The 15,426-nt window shown below is 37.9% G+C and overlaps 4 protein-coding genes across 11 annotated transcripts; 2 read left to right on the forward strand and 2 right to left on the reverse strand.

The window, feature by feature from the left end:
* Positions 1 to 235: 235 nt before the first annotated feature.
* Positions 236 to 1,601, reverse strand: LOC107217729 (uncharacterized protein C18orf19 homolog A). 4 transcript variants are annotated; one of them, XR_006902756.1, is made up of 5 exons: positions 1,305 to 1,601; positions 964 to 1,231; positions 716 to 857; positions 566 to 642; positions 236 to 478 (listed from the first exon to the last, which is right to left on the reverse strand). XR_006902756.1 is itself a non-coding variant. In XM_015655371.2 (5 exons), the coding sequence occupies exons 1-5, from the start codon at positions 1,356 to 1,358 to the stop codon at positions 377 to 379; spliced, it is 651 nt and encodes a 216-aa protein (XP_015510857.1). In that variant the 5' UTR covers positions 1,359 to 1,595; the 3' UTR covers positions 236 to 376. The 4 variants fall into 4 exon arrangements, 3 of the variants coding, with proteins under 3 accessions (XP_015510857.1, XP_015510855.1, XP_046586969.1); XM_015655371.2 differs by having other exon boundaries at positions 712 to 857; positions 1,301 to 1,595; XM_015655369.2 differs by having other exon boundaries at positions 712 to 857; positions 1,305 to 1,592.
* A 136-nt stretch (positions 1,602 to 1,737) lies between these two features.
* On the forward strand, positions 1,738 to 5,136 carry LOC107217703 (mRNA cap guanine-N7 methyltransferase). Its single transcript, XM_015655336.2, has 7 exons — positions 1,738 to 2,299; positions 3,123 to 3,297; positions 3,474 to 3,730; positions 3,789 to 3,970; positions 4,065 to 4,277; positions 4,341 to 4,546; positions 4,628 to 5,136. The coding sequence occupies exons 1-7, from the start codon at positions 2,084 to 2,086 to the stop codon at positions 4,705 to 4,707; spliced, it is 1,329 nt and encodes a 442-aa protein (XP_015510822.1). The 5' UTR covers positions 1,738 to 2,083; the 3' UTR covers positions 4,708 to 5,136.
* Positions 5,137 to 5,673: 537 nt separating this feature from the next.
* LOC107217718 (DNA topoisomerase 1) lies at positions 5,674 to 13,816 on the forward strand. 5 transcript variants are annotated; one of them, XM_046730992.1, is made up of 14 exons: positions 5,674 to 5,839; positions 6,148 to 6,193; positions 6,716 to 6,915; positions 7,001 to 7,421; positions 7,546 to 7,700; positions 7,864 to 8,061; positions 8,270 to 8,317; positions 8,997 to 9,170; positions 9,264 to 9,355; positions 10,052 to 10,565; positions 10,763 to 11,222; positions 11,369 to 11,819; positions 11,901 to 12,050; positions 12,139 to 13,816. In XM_046730992.1, exons 1-14 carry the CDS (start codon positions 5,798 to 5,800, stop codon positions 12,239 to 12,241), a joined length of 3,054 nt encoding a protein of 1,017 aa, XP_046586948.1. In that variant the 5' UTR covers positions 5,674 to 5,797; the 3' UTR covers positions 12,242 to 13,816. The 5 variants fall into 5 exon arrangements, with proteins under 5 accessions (XP_046586948.1, XP_046586949.1, XP_015510843.1 ...); XM_046730993.1 differs by having other exon boundaries at positions 5,675 to 5,839; positions 7,546 to 7,691; XM_015655357.2 differs by lacking the exon at positions 8,270 to 8,317 and having other exon boundaries at positions 5,677 to 5,839.
* A 61-nt stretch (positions 13,817 to 13,877) lies between these two features.
* LOC107217719 (ATP synthase subunit d, mitochondrial) lies at positions 13,878 to 15,356 on the reverse strand. Its single transcript, XM_015655358.2, has 3 exons — positions 15,119 to 15,356; positions 14,471 to 14,639; positions 13,878 to 14,329 (listed from the first exon to the last, which is right to left on the reverse strand). Exons 1-3 carry the CDS (start codon positions 15,235 to 15,237, stop codon positions 14,099 to 14,101), a joined length of 519 nt encoding a protein of 172 aa, XP_015510844.1. The 5' UTR covers positions 15,238 to 15,356; the 3' UTR covers positions 13,878 to 14,098.
* Between the last annotated feature and the right edge of the window lie 70 nt (positions 15,357 to 15,426).

The raw sequence follows: 15,426 nt of genomic DNA on the forward strand, positions 1-15,426 counted from the left end.
TGTGGACTGATTTCCTATCATTGACCACAACGATCCGCATGCAAAGAGATCACAATCTTATCAGATGACTATATAAAAGCAAACTTGACATACAATCAAATTTACTAGGGAAACCAATTTAAAACTGATATTACTTGATACATTAGTAATGTGAGCTGGAAAAGAAGTCAATTTTTCTAAATTTTTAGCCGATATAATCAAAAGCCATTGAAATCAGGTAAATGAAAAATCCTGATTAAAACATTATTCTCCATACTTTATTACAAACATTTCAATACATCATTTACAGGATACCACAAATTTGGCATTAGGGAGCATGGCTCATATTAAATTATCAAACATCCTGGCAGCCAACCATAGGCATACAAAACATGTACTACGTTTTTGGTGGATCAGCTTGCGTTTGACCATCCTTGCACCCTACTTTTCCGTAACTTTTCTTGTGCTCAGAAACACTCTGTTCTGCACTTTGTGGCTTCTATATGATGCAAACAAAATATATTCTTAATGTAAATTACTTATTCAGCTAATTAAAATTGAAATATCCTGTAACATTATTGCTTACTTGTGTAGGAGTTGTTCGAAGTTTCGATTTCATGTAACCCATTTTGCGAAGATACCTGATGCCTAATGTTGTACCTCCTAGAAGAACAGTAAATCATAAATTATAATCTTATCTCGTTGAATATACCTGAGAAAGCTCTGACTCACCAACAGTAACCATATATCGAAGGGGTGTAAATATTTTGTATAATGCATATACTATAGCCCAGAAGCCAGCACTGGAACCTCGTAGAGCCTCAATATACTTTTCACTAACATGCAACTTCTCCAATATCCAAATCACATCGACGCTACTAAAAAATGAAGAGTAACCTGCTGTATTATGAATGCGTAGCCTTGTCTCCTTGTTAAAATGGGAATCTTTGGCTTGATCCAAGACCTTTGTAAATCTATACGTACTTTTTAGCTGCCACGTAAAATATCAGTACCCAGCCAGCCGATGTAACTACATGTACCGGTATGAGAACGTACCAGTAGTCTTTGGTCATCCGTTTCATTTTCTGAAAGACAGTTAACTGCTGCACAGGAGTTGAAGTAGTATTGCAATCTTTGTTAGGTTGATTGGAAAAGAACCGACGCTGAGCAAAACCAGTAATGTTGCAAGGGTTACGCCTTTCTATTTGTTTCGTTTTATAAACTTGTGTCAATGAGGGTTGACAATACATCTCTGAAAATAAATTACATTTTCTAGGGATCATATCCTTCGACGATACTTAGAAAGATTCGAATCACCGACCTACCGAAAACCGATGTCCCAAGTTTTTGCCCTTGTGGTAAGCAGCGGCGTCTCTCATAACCCGGAAAAGATGTTTGCAGGTGTGCTAGATTCCTTGACAGTTTCACAGGCGAACTGACTAGCCTTAGACAAGCTCGTCCTATAAACAGTTCCATTATTTTTTAGCAGTGAAGCTGATGATACACTCTACCATCAGACTCGATTTATGAATTCAAGTGCTTCACGGTATCACATCAATAGTACGGATTACATATGTGGTAGTTTATCCGGTATGTAGTTTAGTATGGTAGCAGACGATGTAGCGGTGTTTTACGTTTTAACCAAAGAGCGCGTTCTATTTCATGTGATGTGAATTATCAGTGTAGGTGCCTTACCAACATGGAAAAATCTAATGTACTAGAGATCCGATTATCGACTTTTTCTCACGTACGGTGTATATTACTAGATTGTAGAATATGCAACAATTTCGTCCACCTCGAACCGCAGCAAACTTCGTGCAGTTGTCAGAAAACCATTCAATGTTGCGGTGTCGGTAAATACACACGGGTTCCAACTCCTCGAGTGCTTTTGAAAATTTATAATTGCACTGGTTTACCCAGTAGAGTATTTACACCGTTATCGCAAATACATGGGAACGATCGGTGACACAATCTGGAATGATTCTGATGATCAGAATATACTTTGCGATATTAATGACAAAGTAGCTTTTATGAAATATATTACCGTGAAATTCATATCATTTAATCCAGACATATTCTAAGGGGTTATTATTTCTATTAAAAAATGTCTTCTTCGCCCGAAGAAACGGGTCCCGCGAATGAAAATGAAGGTAACCGGACTCCTTCGCATGATTCAACCGTATCTGGCGAGACTCTCGATAATCGTGGAAGTACTGGCAAAAGAACAGCCGAAAAACGAAAATTAGTCGACGAAGACTCAACCAAACAAAGCGGCGAAGGTTATGATGAAGCAGCGGACGATACTAGACAAGATGCACAGGTGAGACATTATAGTTTAGATATCAAAGTTTACTGTGCGCGTTGTCGCGAACAATTATGTTCTCGCTCCCGTTTTGTTTACACGAAAGAAAACAATTCATACGAATTACTGTGGTATTACCTATGCGATTATTAGCATGTTATTTTTTGGATAATCGGATGATCAATGACACATTGTTCGTTCGGGTATTCATGACATTCTACATATTTCACGTCTAATAGAACAAAATTGTTCGGCAAGTAACAAGTTACTCTGTAGGGTGAATCGGAATTGTTTATTTTATTTACGATTCCACAGTGTATTTTTTGATAGGCGACCCTGACACTGCGAAAGGTGATGCGTGATTTTGAAATTGCGGTATTTCAAGGAAATCCTAACCCAAAGGATGCTTTTTACTCGCGGGAACGTCCTCTGTCGGAAAAGTTCTCAAAACATAATGTAATAATTTTTTGAAAATTTATGTACTGTAAATATCTGAAATTCAGAGATGCCTTGAGAGAAAATTCTTTGTCAACAACCCGCTCGATCTAAAACAATATTCCGTCATTTTTGAAACTCGTTCCCGAATCCTGTTCTTGATCATCAAGTTATATGAAAAAATAACATGCTAATACATACCTGGATGAATAACAAATTTTTAATCATCTAGATACCTGAAAAAATCACTTACCGTTGATCATCCAATGATAGTTACACATGTGTATATTTGTTGCTCGTCTTCAAATGTAATATTGCAAACGTCTCATATGAATCATATTTGCCTCTTCCTATACTTTTCACAGGACCTTAATCCTTGCTGTATTGATAAGTTGACAAATTTCAGACAAAGGAATCTAGTATTCCGTCAGACCTCTCAACAGGTGACAAGTTAGCTGGAAATTCAGCTTTGGTAACGAAGCATTATAATACACTCGAATCGAAAGGCCTGACTCAGAGATCTCAAAGCCGCATTGTTCACATGAGGAATTTCAACAACTGGATCAAAAGCATGCTGATAAGTAAGATTAACCATTATTTTGTATTCAAATTCATCCTGGCAAAGTTAATCGGCTGTTCAATGCCTGTTTGGTGAAACTAATTTATAAAACTAATTTCATAATTACCATAGTTATAATGATAGTTATTTGCCTACTTAATAAATGCAGATATAAAAAATAGTGTCTTTTTCACATAGGTGAGTATCTGGGAAAGGCACGTCAGGGTAAAGGCCATAGGGCTCCATTCAAAGTTCTCGATATGTGCTGTGGCAAGGGTGGAGATCTTTTGAAATGGTCAAAGGCAAATATCACCCACTTAATTTGTGCGGACATAGCTGAGGTGTCCGTGGAGCAATGCCAGAGTCGCTACAATGATCTTTTGAACAGAAGTTCTAACAATCGAGGATTCGCACCAGTCTTTACTGCAGAATTCATTTCCGCCGACTGCACAAAGGTTCGTTCACGTAAATTCTTTTTCCTAGTTATTGACTGATAAAAACTTGTTATATCAGGTTAGACTGAGGGAAAAATACAAGGATGCCAGCTGTCAGCTCGATCTAGTGAGCTGTCAGTTTGCATTCCACTACAGCTTTGAGTCAGTACAGCAGGCTGAGTGCATGCTCAGGAATGCAGGCGAAAGCCTGAGGCCGGGAGGATATTTTATTGGCACTATACCTGATGCCTACGACCTCGTGTATGTAACAGAAGTACAAGTGTACAAATCGATTCTTCAGAAATGAAGGCTGTACATTGCTGATACTTCATTTTTCGTCTATGTCTATGCACAGATCTCGGTGGCAAAAGAGTGATACCAACAAGTTTGGAAATGACATATACAGTGTAGAGTTTCTATGCGAAGACAAAGTAAAACCTCCATTGTTTGGAGCCAAGTACAACTTTCATTTGGAAGAGGTTGTCAACTGTCCAGAATTTCTTGTACATCTACCAACTCTCGCAAAACTAGCTTTAAAATATGGTTTGGAGCTTGTTATGTTTGAAAGGTAAGAAATATATCTCATTCAAAGAGACATCGAAGCTAACATTAATATGCTTCTTCTGTACAGATTTGAGAACTTTTACGAAAGAATGAAAAGTGAGGGAAGGTCGTTGCTTGGCAAAATGCGAGCTCTCGAGACGTATCCTCCTTGTCACGAAGCTCCTCTTCTCGGTCAGAATCCCGAAGACTATCGGTATGCAGCACAGTATATGCAGAATTCAACTGGACACAGAAAAATTGGCACTCTTTCACTACCAGAATGGGAAGCGACATGTGAGTGACTTTAACATAGTCAATTTATGTATACAATAAAAATTTAATTTATCATCTTAAAATTCTTATCTTATATTACAGCTTTGTATGCCGTATTTGCTTTTCAAAAGATGAAAACAACGTGGAATGCAGAGGGAAAACCTGAGTACTTTAAAGTTTGAAGATAAATATGTAGGTATACCTATATTTCGCGGGGTTTACTGTCTACGCGACACAATAGGAATTATTTTATTATATTTAAATATCTATAGGCAACGAAATGTAATATTCCAAGGTTTACAATGTTTTTGTCTAATTGGCCCGTACTGGGAAGAAGCATAGACATATAACTTGGGAAGAAGGCTCAGAACAAGCCTAGCTAACCAATTGTTCATCATACTCTTATAACCACATAATTTATAAATTTAGATATCATCAACTAAATTTCTCAATTTTTTTGAATTTTTTTCACAATCAAGTGACAGAAGAACGTTATTGTTTGCCAATACCTGATCTGATCGTTTCTAATCTGTAATAAAATCCCGAAATTATATAGATATAATGAAATATCGCGGCTTAAAAATAATAAATTTTTCATACAATAAGAAAAAGCTCCAGCACGTTGTTTATTTATTGAGTGAACAAAATTCTATACACTTATAATAATCTAGCTGTACCATCAATGACTTATTTCAATGAATACCAATTAAAGGTATTATTGTATTAATGCGTGGTAAGTTGAATAATTTTTCACCTATGCAAGTGTGAGAGATTGGCGCGGCCGGTAACAACTATTTTCTTTTAAATTTTGAACAGATTATCGACTAATATAATAAGCATTAAAAATTCGGCTGATGAATTTGCCTAGGAAACGCTTGCATGAAACTACTAGCATCCGAAAAAAGTTCCAACCGTTCCTAATAAAATCCACTCATTTGCCCGGAAGGCAGCGAGCAGAGTCCAGGTAGAGGAGAGACAACTCAAAGGGGAGAAACAAAAATAAAAGTAAGAAGAAGAAAAGGCGAAACGGCCCATGTCCCGTGGCGAGTGGAGTTGAATCGAGGGCATTGGCACTCGGCCGAGTACCACCGAGGTTTGCCGAACTCATCCGGTGTGCTTCGAGAAGCGCATGCGCAGTTTTGCGTTTCGGGCACTTAGACGCTGCCAGGTTCATCCCGGCCGTTCGTCCGGTCTGTCTCCCAGAGCTCTTAGCGAGAGCATTGCGCGTAGTGTCGTCTGGTGTCGTTTATCTGTTGCGGTCGCACGTTACTAATGGATCTCGATCAGGCCACCTCCCAGCCAATATCCAACCCGGTAAGTGTCTACCATCCTCGTTTCCAATCTCTTGAACCGTCGTAGGTGCTCGGATTTTCCGATATATTGACCGTTGGGTCGGTTTTCTCTTGACAACCTCGACGAGAGACGCGAATTTTTCTAAGTCCCAAAATGGCGTCTGCGGCTAAGTCCCCACGTAGCACGATGTCACAAGATGTTGCGAGCAATCTACGGACCTTACGTTGCTATTTCGAACGTTCGTCGGCCCGCAGCTTGGCCTGTTCCGTACTGCAAACGTTCCTAAGCTCATGAAGTATTCTGATTATCTCATTCAGTTTCAATTTCAGGAGAAACGAGCCAAGGAGAACAGCAGTGCGGCCGGGAATCATGGAGGTAAGATTCCCGATCCTCTCACCCCTTTGCTACCCTCTACCTGGCTGCGATACCCCTTCCCCGCACTCCTGTTCCCTCAACTAGAATCTCATAGCACACTCCATCATATGTCTACGCCGCGTTCGTTCGTCGCGTGCATCACCTCTGCTCGTCCGTAAATCTCCCGTACTTACGTGTAACGGGTATCCCGGTTGCAGGAACTCCCCCTCCCTCCTTTTTTACGTATGCGAAAACCTGTCGATAGTTTCGGCTATTATCGAGAAATACAGGATTCTTTGTTCCTTGGCTCTTTCTGTTTACCAGTACCCTTATTTCTCATAAGTATTTCACTTTAAATAAACTCTGCCCCATTGACATTGATGTCTTCATTCTAATTTAAAGCTATTGTCAAGTTATGGTCATATCCTAAAACAATAGTATGCATCGCATATACCATATCTTGTTCCACTCTGGTTCCTACGATAAACCAATACCAGACTCTTATCAAAACATTGCTTCAGTGTGTTTTTTCTTCACTGTTAGATTCCCATTTAAATGGCATGTCCAATGGGTATGACCTCAAAAAAGAGCACAAATCTGAGCATAGGGACAAGGATAAAGAGCGCCCACAGAAATCCGAGCACAAAGATAAAGATAGAAGTAAGGACAAGGACAAAGAACGTAGTCACAAAAGCGAACATAGGGACAAGGATCGGCATAAGCACAGTTCGAGTTCCTCCAAGGTTGGTATTATTTTTTTTCCCTAGATTTTCACATACTTTGGTACCGCGTCATTGCAAATATTGATGTGTGACTTGAAAATTTCAGGATAAAGACAAGCATAGCAGCAGGGACAAAGACAAAATTAAGGAGTCAGAAAAAGAAAAGAAAAGTAGTTCTTCATCGAGCCGCGATAAAGATCATAAAAGTAGTTCAACTTCAAGCAAAGACAAGGACAGGGACCATCACAAATCAAGTTCCAGTTCTAAGGACAAGGAAAGTTCGCGAGAGAAGGAGAAGCACAAGTCGAGCTCAAGTTCTAGCTCTCGCGACAAGGATAAAACATCTTCAAAGGATAAGGACAAAGATAGAAAGCATTCTTCTGATAAAGACAAGGATAGGCATAGTTCGTCACATTCAACTACTGAAAAGGACAAGCATCGATCATCAGATAAAGACAAACATCGCCACGATAAGGACAAGGATAAAGATAAAGACAAGGATCGTCGTCGCCAAGACAAAGAAAGATGTAAAGAGTTATGAAATTAGTAGTTTGTAATTTTACGTTTTACATGTTGTTGAATCCTTTTTTGCATGGTCACACTTACCTTTTCTTTGCTCCTAGTTCTCACAAGTTGACAATAAATTTTCAGCTAAACACAGAGATGAGAAAAAAGATAAAAGCAAAGATGAGACAAAAGTTAAAGTGGAACCAAAAACTGAGCCTGAGTTGGTGCCTAAGATAGAACCAGTGGTGAACCAAGATTACCAGTATCAAGTTGACCCTGTCAAGCATCAGGTAAAAGAGGTAGCTGTTATTCAATGTTTTTGTAATAATTGGTGCTATTGATTTTTTTTATCTACGCGTAAAGTTTTTTTTTATAAAACCAGAGTTTATCGATGGTTTATGACTCACACATTTTATTGAAAAAATTTTAAATAATTATGCATTTTCATCATTGTTCACGCAGACGTTTGATGATGATGATGATGTCGATGACGATAGCGGCGGGGAGCAGACTCTTTACATTAAAGAGGAGGATGACGGTGAGGAAGAGTGGAACAAAGATGCAACTATGGATTCCACAGATGCTAATGACACAAGACTTTCTGATCTCCACAACACTACTATTAAAACTGAGGAGGAGTCTGAAGAGGATGTGCCTCTGGTAAATATTTATATCATATGCTATCCAGTTTCAATTTTAATACATCGTTACAATTTCAGCACTTCGGTATTTAGACAATATAAATTTGTCAGTAATATCACTAAGTTTCAAACGTTTCAATCAACTTAATCAGGGTTATGTATTAATTAACACAAAGTGACAGTAGTTTGGCCTCTTCCAAGATTTTCAATAGACTTGGTGTTTTCAGTGGAAAGATGGCCTTCACTCTGGCAACCGGAACAAACCATCCTTGGCGGTACGTCGTCAGGCATGGCACGTTGTTCGTTGTTGTACATTTCTGTGTGTTTTATTCTTGGTATTAAATATAGAGGATTTGATAGACGTGTTCTTTCCTCAATATTTCAATAACTAGATAACACTGAACTGATAATTCATTTTTTTTTTTTGTTCGTCCAGTTTGATGCTGCTCCGTCTTGTCAATTATTTATTTTTTTGTTTGCCAATCTGCTTGACATCTGTTTGACTAAATTTTTTTTGCTTCGTGATAGGTTTACCGGGAATGTTTTGAATTTTCGATTCAAAGGCTGTTCAATCTAACCTAAATTCACGAACTGGATTTTTTAAATAATAGAAATTTAATTCAGAATCTTAATAATAGCGTGGGAATTTCGTTTTCTAACCTAGAATTCCCCTTACAATATTCTCGCGAATTCTTCCCTATCCCAAAAACATTGGTTGCTGGCAGCAGTATATTCTAACATACTAATCTTATGTCATCTCGAGACAAAGATCTTGATCAGTTGGGCAATTCTTATTTTATCTAAATGTTACAAAAACTTGGCAAAAACATAGTGAGCAATAATCTATTTTCTCCGTTACATAGAAGTTACTGAATATTTTGTCTTAAGCTGTAGTTTGCTCCTAATTACGAGATATATATTACTTCCTATTAAGATTGACATCTCTTACAACAGAATGTTAGAACAAACAGCTCATCATCGATGGTAAAAAGGAAAATTGAATCTTCCGATGAGGAAGATATCCCTCTTTCATCTCGCAAGAAGGTAAAAAAAGAAACTGCAAAGTTGAAGAAGAAAAAGAGGAAACATATGGACGATGAAGACGAAGAAGAGAATGACTATAAACAGGTACCTGAGCATTCCTTTGCTTGTCCTACTTTTTGAAATCACAAATACCGCGTTTTTCACTCTTACCCCAAAAATTGTAACCAAATTTTTCAGACTAAAGTAAAAAAGAAGACCAGCAAAACTGTAAAATCAGAAACATCACCACGAAAAAAGAAAGAGGAGGAATCACAAGAAGTCTGGAAATGGTGAGTCAAATGTATTTACCAATGAGTATAAGATTAATGGGTAGTAGCGAATACTACTCTGGGTTCATTGATACTCTGGGCTAGTTCACTGAGACATCGGTTGGAAAGTAGGAAAAGGTTGTCTTAGTCTTCCCTCATCTTTCCATCTATAATCGACGTTTTGTGGCCCATGTGTAGTATACGAACCTAAATATAATGAGATTAGTTTATTATATGTTGCGTATAGTGACTATATTCTGGTGTACTCTAGATCCTACTTCAAGCTCGCAAAAAAAAAAAAAAAAAAAAAAAAACTGCTCCTAGTTAAAATCCAATATGGCCGTAGCCCGTGGAGCCTGTATGCTGCATTTGTATTGCCTGCTGCATTTGTATTGCCCTGTCTGTGAAGCATGAACAGATTGTTGCCGAATAACGGGAAATTTTGCTGCCCAAGATGGAATAAAATTTGTGTAATACTCACAAATACCATGTGCAATACACAGCATTCTCTCATGCTCAAACGGTCTCCTGTCTGTGACGGCTTTAAAATCCAAATTGTGAGGTTATGTTACCCTCCCATTTCATATCACGTTGAATCGCGATCCCGAACAATTCATCAAACTTTGCTGGTTACGGTTCACTCGAAGAAATTTAGGTGATGTGATGAATAATAATTTTTTTATTTCAATTGTTTTTCTTGTCTTTAAAACATTTTAGGTGGGAGGAAGAAAAAAAAAATGATAGGACAAAATGGAACTTCTTAGAACACAAGGGTCCTGTATTTGCTCCGGATTACGAACCATTGCCACAAGATGTGAAATTTTATTATAATGGTAAAGAGATGAAATTGAAACCAGAAACTGAGGAAGTTGCAACTTTCTATGCCCGAATGTTAGATCACGACTACACGACCAAGAAGATATTCAACACCAATTTCTTCACTGACTGGCGAGATGTGATGACTGAATCTGAGAGGTCGAAAATAATGGAACTGTCAAAGTGTAACTTCAAAGAAATGCATGCGTATTTCCTACAGAAAAGCGAAGAGCGGAAGGCAATGTCTAAGGAAGAGAAAAAGAAAATCAAGGAACAAAATGAGGAGATTCAAAAAGAATATGGGTTTTGCACCATTGATGGTCACAAAGAAAAAATAGGCAATTTCAAGATAGAACCACCGGGTCTGTTCAGGGGCCGTGGTGAGCATCCTAAAATGGGAAAACTGAAAAAACGGGTATGGGTTTTGAACATTAATATCTTCTTGTTGTATTGTTTCAATAAAAGCCAAATTAGGTACGTCATCTTTGCAATCATTTGTTCCGCTTTACTGCAAACCTGTTTCCCAGTTTACTTAAAATCGAAAATTTCTTCACCCTTCTCCTGTAGATATATCTGATCAACCAATTGACACCATAAGTTTTGGAATTTCAGGTGATTCCAGAAGACGTGTTGATTAACTGTTCCAAGGACTCCGTGATTCCAAAACCTCCACCCGGACACAAATGGCGAGAAGTCAGGCATGATCCAAATGTCACGTGGTTGGCATCATGGACAGAAAATGTTCAAGGCCAGGTGAAATACGTTATGTTGAATCCTTCGAGTAAGTTGAAAGGAGAGAAAGACTGGCAGAAGTACGAAATTGCCCGAAAACTAGCAAAATCAATTGATAAAATCCGGGCTGAATATCGTGAGGACTGGAAGAGCAAAGAAATGCGCATCAGGCAAAGAGCTGTTGCCTTGTACTTTATAGACAAGCTCGCTCTCAGGGCTGGAAATGAAAAGGACGAGGACCAGGCAGATACAGTAGGCTGCTGTTCTCTGCGAGTTGAACATATATCTCTACATGAGCATAAAGATGGCAAAGACTTTGTGGTAGTGTTTGATTTTCTAGGTAAGATATACTTTCCAATATGTATCTATCTATACATACCATATATAATATATGTGCATGTATTATATATGATACTCTGAACAATGGATCAGCTTATTTCACTCCATTGCTGTTGTTGAAATAACAACTTTTGATTTTTCATTTAGGAAAGGATTCAATCAGATATTACAATGAAGTACCTGTAGAGAAACGTGTTTTCAAAAATGTGCAACTTTTCATGGAAAATAAGTCACCTGGTGACGATCTTTTTGATCGTTTAAACACTACAGTTATGAACAAACACTTGAACGAACTAATGGAAGGCCTTACTGCTAAAGTGTTCAGAACTTACAACGCGTCTTGGACGCTACAGCAACAGCTTGAAAAATTGACAAATGCTGACGATACAGTGGCCGAAAAAATATTAGCATACAATAGGGCAAACAGGGCCGTGGCTATTTTGTGTAACCATCAACGGGCTGTCCCAAAAACCCATGCCAAGTCAATGGAAAACCTGAAGGCAAAGATTGTAGCCAAGAAGGAAGCTATAAGCGAAGCAGAGATGCAGGTCAAAGACGCCAAACGTGATGCCAAACATGGCTCTGTGAAGGAGAAAGTGTAAATATCTGTTCATTATTCTTTTAATTTTTTTTTTTTTCACCTTACGTAAATACTCAATAACATGTTTATGAATTGCAGAGTGTATGAGAAAAAGAAGAAAATGCTAGATCGACTTAGAGAACAGTTGGCCAGACTGGAAGTCCAAGCTACAGATCGAGAGGAAAATAAAGAAATCGCCCTAGGAACATCAAAGTTAAACTATTTGGACCCTCGGATTAGTGTTGCGTGGTTAGTTATTCCATACGTTTAAATTCCATTTCTCATATCGTATTATAACTGTTACATGGGGTGATAATGTAATATAATTTTTTTACAGGTGCAAGAAATACGATGTTCCAATTGAAAAAATCTACAATAAGACTCAGAGAGACAAGTTCAGGTGGGCTATAGACATGGCCGGCCCAGAATACATCTTTTAACCCCGGAATGAATGTTGATGTTTACCGTGTCCCTACCCTGTAGGGAAATCGAATTCTACCAACTCAACAGCATTACAGTTCTTAGTGAATTTTATTTTAGTAAAACGCGAGAATACATACTTTTTTACGTTCACAATCACAAACATCCATCTTGATACATTATGTGTTACGGTAACAAATCACATAGCTGGTGTGCTGAACTTCAATTTAGAGAATTTTTACGTATGTAATGTAATTAGCACGCTAATTATACATTTTTAGTCGACACGGGTCCACAGCAATATATCCACCGAACGTAACTAATGAAAAGCTATGAGTCGTTCGACTTCGTATTCTGCTCATCATTGGGTTTAAAAATACCAATAGGTACTTACAGATATATACTCCATACCATCATGCATAGAATAATGGAAACACGCTACGGAATCTGAAAACATTCCACAGGGTTCGCTGCTGGTCATATTGGAGAAACCAGTGTCGACCCGTGTCTTCTACTCATTAGTTATTTAAAGTACATTCATAATAATTAACCGCTCCACCGATGAATTCCATTGGAGTGCTGCTGCTGCAAAACAATCGAGACTACGCAGGAACTTTTCAAACTTAGGTTTGATCCTTAGGTTTGGTCAAAACCTAATCTTAACCTTAACTAATTTAGACAAAATTTTATGTGAGTGTGCATTAGACGAATATATAGTGTAAATAAGAAGTGATCCGCATTAAGATTCTTTGTATTGTACTTGTATTATAACAATCAAGATACACTTGAAAACGTCTATTTCTTGACGTATGAACGTAGGTCAATTATCTTTCGTATCAGTGTTTTTCATCATATTGATGCCGTTGCTTTTTCACAATGCAGCTTCACTGATCCTCCTTTAAAATTTGATACCTACAATTTACATGAAGCTGCGTTCATTCGTTGATTACGGGGCTGGCCAAGTGCGGATATAAAATCGACGAATTATGGAGAAAATTAAAGACAACAATAACAAAAAATGTACTGAAAATTTGAAGCTGCGCGGGAGGTTTTGATTTCCGCACGGTTTGGCCATTGGACGATCAAACTGATACAATTTTATTCACCACCTTAGTTAGATTTATCTCAATCACGACTGCTATTTGAATGAGGTGTCGGAGCAAGTGGCCTCCCATATTTTTAGTTTAGTTGTATCTAAGCCCGTAGGAGTAAGATAAATAGTATAGGACGATTATGATAAAAATGTATCGACTTCAAGTCAATGGAATTGTCCGAAGCCTAAAATTTGAAGTTTGGGTGAGTGGCTTTCAGTTACGCGAGCTCCGTCAGCTCTATCGTGCGTGTTGTCGTTGGGCGGTGACGTACATACATTGAAATTTTTCACAAAATCTAGAATAGTAAACAGCAACAAAAATAAGTATAATATTATTAATGTAATAAAGGCTAGTATCTTCGTACTTGTCCGTCTGGCATGTTACTGACAATGAGAGTCAGACTCCCGTGAATCATCAGTATGCGTGTGTTCTGAGATATTGCTGTTTCTGTATATTACAGGAATTATAATAAAATTCACAATAGTGTACAGTGACAAAACATGTCTTCGGATTATGATTCCCCTCGAACTGATAGTAGCCAATGCCAAGTAAGATAATAAAATAATATTCTATTAATTTATTTCTTCGTTAATATTTGAACAATGATTCATTACATTATTAACACTGAAAAATTTACACGTTTCTAGAGTGCACATGGTTCTCTATATTTGTTATTCATTATCAATGGTAATCGATCATGTGGAGTGTTACAATTTCTCAGCGTGCAGTATAATACCTGCAGTTTAATTTTGGACTATACTGAAACCAAATCTTGCAATTGCTTCATTTTTCAGCAAGTTTTTTGAGTTCTTCTTCGGTGAACTCAGAATCTTCGTCATGTGGCCAGAAGGTTGGTTTGTCCAATGGTCTCAAAGCATCCTCGGGATAATAATCGGCAAAGTCTTCCAAGGTCATCTCTTCGAAAGGAATAACGCTTCTAATCTTTGTTAATTCGGCTTCATAGTTTTGGATGCGCTGGTTTGATTCTTCGATAAATTTCTTTATCTCAACTGCCTGAAAGAGAAGCAGTCCTTCATTATATCAGTACTGTAAATAGTTAAAAAAAGCTTCAACTGAGGAGTGCTAAAATGTTTTATGATTTATTTGGTATTTTCTGTTAGTATCTTCATGTAACATTACGATGGTATATCTTACCACTTCCTTTTCTTGCGCCTCCACCGCTGAGGTGTATTTATCTTCAGGGTAAGGAATTTTCAAGCTTTCAAATTCCTTTTGAAATTTGTCCACCAATCCAGCCGCAGCAACGTTTTTTTTGTAATAGGCCCAATCAAATTTTGGTAAGCTTTCAGGATTGGCTTGCATGCTATAATGATGAATAACTATTGAGTCTTGAATGAAATACAAATAGTAAGTTTGTAAGAGGTACCGAAAGGGAAAAAACCATTTGCTTCATATCCCCTCAGTTTCGTCAAAAGGACATATATTAAACATGTGACAATACATTTTTCAATGGAAAAACCAGCAAGGAATCTTATAACAAATATTAAGAATTTTAATTTTGTTACCACAAAACTAACAAGGAGCAACGTGGGGTCTACTAAATTTTCGCTAACGAAAAAAGTAGAAGCAAAGTTTGTGACTTTCTGGCATGTGTGACGAGTGCATTTTAATAGGTATTCGAAATGGCAGAAGGTAATTTCAATTCAAGATTAATCCAGGTCGCTGCTAATATTGCAGGACTATTTAGATACATTTTTAGTTAGTGGCGCATTGTGAAAATTTGTTACATAATGATTAAAAATTTATCTGTGAAGATTGTGGAGCCGAAATGGGTTTACTAACCGACGAAGATACTGGTCGGACTTGGTCTTGAAAGCTAGGAAAGATGGCTTTTGCGGCTCCGGAACTCTTTCGGCCATCGCTGCCCAGTTTATCGTAGGCCCAGCAATTCGACGTGCCATTTTGCAAATTATAATTCAGAGCCTGCCGCAACACTTAGAGAACTTGAAAGAAACCAATATGGCTCCGGCCTGTGACTGGAACGAAACGACCAGGTCCAGTTCGATCAAAACTCGCACGACTGACTGTCGATGTGATGCTATCAGAGAGAAACCTATGCTATTACAATCGACCGTCGACACGGTCGCGAT

Source organism: Neodiprion lecontei, chromosome 2 (assembly GCF_021901455.1).
Source record: "Neodiprion lecontei isolate iyNeoLeco1 chromosome 2, iyNeoLeco1.1, whole genome shotgun sequence".
NCBI classification, from domain to species: Eukaryota; Metazoa; Arthropoda; class Insecta; order Hymenoptera; family Diprionidae; genus Neodiprion; species Neodiprion lecontei.